This window comes from Montipora foliosa, chromosome 2 (assembly GCF_036669935.1).
Source record: "Montipora foliosa isolate CH-2021 chromosome 2, ASM3666993v2, whole genome shotgun sequence".
Taxonomy (NCBI): Eukaryota; Metazoa; Cnidaria; class Anthozoa; order Scleractinia; family Acroporidae; genus Montipora; species Montipora foliosa.
In genome coordinates, this window is record NC_090870.1 from 7230374 (window position 1) to 7237873 (window position 7500).

Here is a 7500-nt window from a genome sequence, read left to right on the forward strand (position 1 = left end):
GCATAATCTGCCCTGCAAATTTCACACAATTTGCATTTTTTCATCGCACCCTATCAGAAGGCCTGGCTGTATGATGAACAATGATCATATATCTTTACTTACCCTCGGATTTTTAGAATAGCTTGGTGTAGCTAACATCTCTGAGCATTTACCCTCCCAACCATGATACACCACACAAGGCAGACCACAACACCGGGAACTACATGCCCTACTCTTTGCGACAAGTGTGTGGGTTCTTTTATGTCCCACACGATTATGATGAACGATGATGAACGATATGTGACCTCTAGATGCGAGTTTGCAATCCCATATCCAACGTAAGGTTGTGAAATAATAATTATTATTTATCATTAATGGCTGTACAAAGTAAATATAAATTGGTGCTTGCAGTGTACAGATCTACCCAGGTTGTCACTTTTTTGCAAACTTATCTAAATTGGACACACGAGGCAGCCATTTTAAAAGTTAGCACCTTTGCGTTCACCACTGGGCACACAATAACATACTGGATAAATGACCTTTATAATAAACTCGCCAAAAGAATGCTAACAGCAGACCAGCTTTTGAATTCCATTGTTGCAGACATTTGCCAGCTGGGGAGTGGATTATCTTAAAGTGGATGGCTGTTTTTCTAATCCGTTTAGTTTTGATGTTGGCTTCCCAAAGTTCACTAAAGCACTGAATGCAACTGGAAGACCAATTGTTTTGAGCTGTAAGTGGCCTTTCGATCAGAGCAAAATAGGCATCAAGGTATGAAATATTGTTTTGGAGGTGTGAAGATGTAAACAAGTTATCATTTTGTGGTGCATGTAGCTAGTCATAATTAGCCAATTGTTGGTGTGCGTATTCATAACTTTTGAAAACCAATGTAGCTCACTCAGCCTAAAAAGTCAAGGCTTGCATCTGGTTGAGCTTTGAAAAGCACTGGTTTAAAAAAGTCTTAGACTAAATTCTGGAAATCTCATCTACATCTTCATAATTCCAAATCCAACTTGACTTATAGGTGTGTCTTGTTTGTTGGCTTCATAAAACCCTTAGCCTTCTTAGATATCATGCCAAGGCAACCTCATTTCTTGGAGAGAACAGGGAAAGACCACAACATTGTGAATTCATTTTCCACATCCCACAGGGTTTATAAACAATCTGAGGTTGTAAAGTAAAGTAAAGCAACCATATTAATATCGATAACTCGTAACAGTAATTCAACTGACAAACCTGAGATCGACGGTTCTCTCATTTTACTCCCCCATCTCCATCTTAGTGCTCTGTTTTACTGATATTTAAAGCTACTTAAGCTACAGAAAGGAAAGAAGTCAAAACAAGGACGTGAGATGCAGGGATCGAACTCGGCATGTCTTGCACCAAGACTGCGCACTAACCAACTGTGCCATCCTTGCTCCTACAAGGACGGGTGTGTGTGGTGTGAGGTGGGACCTACAGTTTATAGCCCTTATCCCCAGCAGACTCGAGAGTCCAGCCATTTGCAAATGAAATTACATAGGCAGACTTTATCTTCAGTTATTTTGCTTGGGGTTCACACTTGTGACCTCTGGCCTTTGGCTGTCTGATGCACATCTAACTGATCTCAGATATGTCCAGTAATGTACCTAATATGATGAATATTGATTTTGATAAATATGCATCGCAATAACACATGTACTTATTTTCCGTACTTTTTTCCAAAACTTCAACATCACTTGTGTCCAGAACGACGATCAGTGGGTCCCTAGCCTTTAATATTACTCCCTTAATTAATTAAAGGAGAAAATTTTACTTGAACGTGATGTGAAACAGCTGAGGATATTCCTAACCTGAAAGGGTCTGAAAGCAACCGTTAAGCTGAGTGGTTTGTTGTGTTTGTGTGGTTGGTATTTGGACTCAGAGGAAAACTTTGTGATGGTTATCAAATTCTCTGTACATCTAATTTGTTGTATTTCTTGACATAAGTGACTGTCAGCCAGCACTGCACAGTTGGCTTATGCGATTACATTAATGACCTGTAATGCTCTATTTTTGTACATGAATACACTTTCGTACCCTCCTCAAGGGGCACTGCAAAAGGCAAATTATTGTATTAACTGGTTTCGACATTCTCGGTTTATCATATAATGGAAGGCTTTTGAGTGTGAACAGCAATATTGCTACATTGTATTCAATGCCATTCCTTTGCAGCCTGATTACAATGCCATTGCCAAAAGTTGCAACACTTGGAGGAACTATAAGGATGTGCAGGTTTGATTTAAGCTGTAATGCTGAGAAAGTAAAATGTTGTTGTCATTAGGCTGAATAGGAATTTCAGGCAATGAGGCATTTGTCCTTGTTATAAGACAAGCCAAAACACTCAAGGGAATTTTTCTTGAGGGGCATCTAGAAACCTAAAATATTATTTTCTTGAACTTTGCACTTTTAATTTGAACGAAAGGTAATAACTATAATGATGTTAACATCAAGAACAATAATAAGTGTAATTATTATTTAATTTATCAAAGGCGGCATTTACTGTCCAAAATTTCGCCTTGATGTAACGAAACAACTCGGGTCCAAAATCACATTGCTGAGATTGATTACACATACGCACCTTTTCAGTCAAACATTTTCTCTGTCAAACCACAGGATTCATGGTCATCTGTATTAAATATTGTGGATCACTTTGCTGAGAATCAAGACACATACATTGCAGCTGCTGGACCTGGGCACTGGAATGATCCAGATATGGTAAGAACATGGTAGTTTATACATGGTTTGCAACCAATCTCTTGAGATACAGATAACAATGATGTGGGGTGAGGGGGGGGGGGGGGGGAGGGAGGTCTGAATAGGGTGGCTAGCCATTTTCTTGGTTGATAAATAAAATAAATTTACAAATTATTTACAATCTGACAATATGCAAGTTATTTCAAATCTGGACGGCCTCTCTCTTCGCATACAATGTATTAAGGTACCACCCAACTATCTGATTTCCTCGGCTCATAAAAATAACGAAGAAATCTATTTATATTCTACTTTTGTAACAGAGTATTTCTATTTTTCTGTTTTTTATTGTATTTTTATTTTTTTCGGAACAGATACTGTTTACCTGACGTGAGCTTTTTATTAATGCAAAACATGAGCAAAGTCAAAATGGCAGCCTAATCTATCTGGACTTTTGTCAGTTTATATTTCGATTCTTTCAATTCACCCCCCTAAAATATTCCTAGATCCGCCATTGTGCTGGTGGACGAAAAAAAGGAGCTAGTGAGAGATAAATTTCGAATATTGACTGAATGAAAAACATTTTGGGATATTGGCTCCAAAACTACTCAAAATACTGCCAAAAATCAGTTTTCGCAAAATGGTACGTTTTTAGGCTGAAACGAAGCTTTTGGACAAATTTCAATGGAGTCGATGACGTAATGTGCAAACCATCTAAAGACGAAGATACTGTGCAGCTGTGATTGGCCAGCTTAAGGCCACTGGCATTGCGTGCCGTGGAAAATTTTTCGTACATGAAAATCCCGCCAAAGCTGAAATTCATCCAATTAGCTCGCTACGATAGAGCGTTTTTCACTCAGTGATTGATTAAAAGTTCTCGCGCCACTTTTTCAACCAATCAGAAGTGAAACCAAAATCAATCGTGGCTCGCGCGTGCACATTTTCCCGCGCTTTGTGTCGGCTCCGTGTAATTACTTCGAGTATTGATTAGTTTACTGGATTGTCTCCGTCCTTTTTGATTGGCCAAACTAATTACTTTGGTTTTGGTTTTACGACACTCGATTGAAATTCGCTCTAAGCAATGCGAACTTTACGTTACAAAACGAATGATCAAAAAACCTGTCGGTTGAATATGAGCCTTTAAGCAGGCCATTTTCCTCGGAATACATGTAGCTTACCCGACTTCTTCAAAGTAGGATGTCCCGCCTGATCCTATTTCCACAAGATTTATGAAATCAACATCTTACGGGCCTCATTTTGTTATCTTTACTGTCATTTAGGGCAATTTTCGTTTCAACTCCATTCACGCATGTCACACTGAGGCCACAAATCGAATTATTACACTACAGGCCTTGAACTCAGCGGATCAGGCCACAGGCCAACTCATCCAATAAATTTTTCATAAAAACTACAAATGGCAGCCTTTCTTTCCCAAAGTCCGTTTTACTGACAGTCAGGTCAATGAAGTTCACTTACCTTTTATTTTCTGTGTTGCTTCGGGTGATTTGATGGGTCTTGGGACGCTTTATTCCCCCTCCTCACTGACGCGTCGCCAAATACAAAGGAGAAAATAGCCCTTGATCAGATGAATCCAGCCTTGATTGACCGTTGCGAATTAGGGCCTTGCTAAACTAGGAAACGTTGTTGCGGACACAAATGTTTCACAGTTTAGCCGCGCATATGTCGCAAAAACAAATTTTGTGTTTCGGAAGCAAAAAATGTTTCTGACTTTTATCAAAGACATTTTGCTGCCCGGACACAAACTTTGTTTGGACAACATCATGTTTCCCAGTTTAGCCGCTTGCGAAACATTGCTGACTAGTTTCCAGTGCTGCACAGCAAACATGTGTCCTAGCAACGGTCGAGGCAAAAAAGAAGGCAAATGGGGGACATTGTGGTGCAGAGAATCTTAACAGCGGACTCGGGTCAAAGGAAAGGATTAGGGTATAAGGAATGATAATGCAATGATGAGGAGATCCAATTTCTGACTACGTTGTATGAAAAGGGAGCCTATTTATGTAATTTACCCGATGTCAGAGAAATATGAGATAACAAAGCAAATCTTACGCCGCTAATTCAGTCACGAACCACTTTTTGCCCTTCGTTTTAGCCAATCCCTCGTTTCCTCTTACAATGTAGCTGATATGGCCATTTCTTAACACGCTCAGGGAAACCTCATAAGGGAGATAAACATCAGGTCCCAGACTTCTCCTGAGAGGACATTCCTACTAATGCACCTGCGTACTACATTGTTTCCTCGTTTTGCCACCTGAGCAGGATGACAATTTTCTTGCTTCCCACTAGTTTAGCCACCCAGGAATTCGTTTCTACAGCAATGTTACGTGGTTTAGCCAGGCCCTTGCAGTAAAGGTATAAAGATATCAATGACCGAAACAAATAACTTGACGTCATGCGGCCTCGAATCGTTAGGGTTGTCAGCTTGTTGTCAGGCCAAACTATCTTTGCCACCTCTGTGAGGTCATGGGTTCATATTTCATTCAACCCTTAAATTTTCAGACTTACCTTGTGTCACTGCTTAAGGAAGTTGTCTTAACCCTTAAACATGTTTGAACATTCTGTTCGATGCCGTGTAAAATCTTGATTGAGTCCATGATAAATGGTGCATTTTTTCTTGCAGCTTGTGGTTGGTGATTTTGGTTTGAATTATGAACAGTCAAAAGCTCAGTTTGCTCTTTGGTCAATTCTAGCTGCGGTAAGTTTTCTTTCCCTCGACCTTAAAAGCTGTGTGAAGTTTCTTGGTGACCTTTGTGCTTCAGTAAGACAGTTTGGTTGCTTATTAAAGGAAAGGAAAGGAAAGGAAAGGAACTTTAATGATTTAAGTGTCTAGTCGTTCTAGTGCTAGAGCACTGTTTAAGGACGCTGAAAACTGAAATTAGCAATTATCACAAATCAAGTCAAATGTTGGTTTTTGAGGAGAGGGGAAACCGGAGTACCCGGAGAAAACCTCGCGGTGCAAAGAAGAGCACCAACAAACTCAACCCACATATGACGTCGAGTTTGGGAATCGAACCCAGGCCACAATGGTTGGAGGCGAGTGCTCTCACCACTGCGCCATCCCTGCACCCCACCCCTACTTATTCATTTCAATCAATGCTCTGAAATCATTGTCTTCTTTCTTTCAGCCGCTCATAATGTCCAATGATTTAAGGACTATTTCAGCAAAAGCCAAAGATATCCTTCTGAACAGGTACAAAGTTTTCAGCTTGGAGTTGTTAGAAATCATGCCTTTGTTGTATAAAGATAAAAACAGACATGTTCTTAAATGTATTATTTAGACCGTTTTTTAGTTTTGCGCTTGGTTTCCCAAGCTCATCCTCCGGGAATAAAACTCTTATTAAACGTACAAGAATATTTTCTTTTGTTTCGGTTTGATCACTATGGCCGCCGATCACGTGGTTGAATACTCTGTATAATAAATTTATACAAAGTTTTGAAGTAAGTAGAGCGAATAGGAGGATTTCACGTGACGTCATCGCAGCCATATTAGTGGACGAAAGCAAAAGATCTCTCATTAGCTCGTTTTGTTCGTCTACCAGAAGTCGTACATTTCCCTGTTGTTATTGGTGTCTCTGGAGGTTGGTTGAAAACGTCCTGTAGGGAGTTTCATAAGGAGCTTAAGCAAGCGCGTTTTTGAGACGCGGACGGCAACCGGAAGTGAGCTGTTTTCCCTTGTATCGCTAAGTATCTTTTCACTATTAGATACCCCAAGTTTAAAAAGCTGGGAGAGACCGCTATCCTGACGTGCGAAATATTCACTTCCGGTCGCCGTCCGCCTCTCAAGAACGGGCGTGCTTAAGCTCCCCAGTCGCAAGGACGACGGCAACGTCAATGAAAACAGAACTTCCCTCGATATATCTAGTGCCATCCTCAGTGCAGCACGGTTACAGCGGAGTCGCGCGCGCGGAGCACCATGATTAAGAAAATATGGTAACCCATCGATGGGAGAAATTTTGGTGTTAGCTATAACGTCATCATGCGACCGTCCGTCCAGACATACGTCCACCCCTCCATGTATGACAATGTGACCAGTATCACGTGACCATATCGCGGGCTCAAGTTTAGAGCTCGGCGTAAAAATGGCCGCCTCAGTGAAGGGCCTTATGTGCTTCGTATGTGCAAACATAATTGCGTTTTATGGACTGTTCGAAAGGTTTTTCACGGAAAAACTCTGCTAAAGGACCGTGGACTCAGTTTAAGCATGCGCAATATGGAGAAAAGCCTGTTGACAAAAACGGATGTGTCTTATTTCGATGCTCTAGTGTGGACGATCAAAGGCACTGAGAAAACGCTAGTGTGGACGTAAAATTTCCGTGCGTTTTCAAAAAAAGAAAAGGTAGGCTTAGTGTGGACGGGAACTAAGACCCAGACAGGCGTTTGAAAGCTTATCGTGGGACCCCTTTAACAGTACTTCAGTGGTTGAAACGTTCTTACGGTCCAGACTATGGTAGTAAAAAAGCAAGTGCCTTTAAATGAGGGACCAGGTTGCGTAAAATATGATTAACATGGTCTTTATGACCTCTCCTTTCTTAGAGAAGTGATTGCTGTAAATCAGGACAAGCTCGGAAAAATGGGCCGTCGAGTGGTTTGTATCACATTTTATTCTTTGTGGAGAGTCTGGTCCAACATGAGGCCAACTTTTGCAGCTTAGATAAAACTCGCAGCAAGTGTGTTTTTTTCCTTGCCTTGTTACAGCTTAAACAAAATGATTACGAAGTGTGGTCACGCCCTCTTGAAAAGAACTGTCTCGCTGTATTATTATTCAACCGGAACGCTGACAAGCCTCAAATG

General features: G+C 40.8%; 1 protein-coding gene across 1 annotated transcript in view; it reads left to right on the forward strand.

The window, feature by feature from the left end:
- LOC137992281 (alpha-N-acetylgalactosaminidase-like) overlaps nt 1-7500 on the forward strand; it is a 15808-nt gene that overhangs the window by 6074 nt on the left and 2234 nt on the right. Inside the window, exons 7-13 of the mRNA XM_068837530.1 lie at nt 583-750; nt 2173-2232; nt 2614-2715; nt 5330-5404; nt 5835-5899; nt 7243-7294; nt 7405-7500. The exon at nt 7405-7500 is cut by the window's right edge and continues 21 nt beyond it. Coding sequence (XP_068693631.1) covers nt 583-750; nt 2173-2232; nt 2614-2715; nt 5330-5404; nt 5835-5899; nt 7243-7294; nt 7405-7500 — 618 coding nt within the window. The remainder of the gene's footprint in view (nt 1-582; nt 751-2172; nt 2233-2613; nt 2716-5329; nt 5405-5834; nt 5900-7242; nt 7295-7404) is intronic.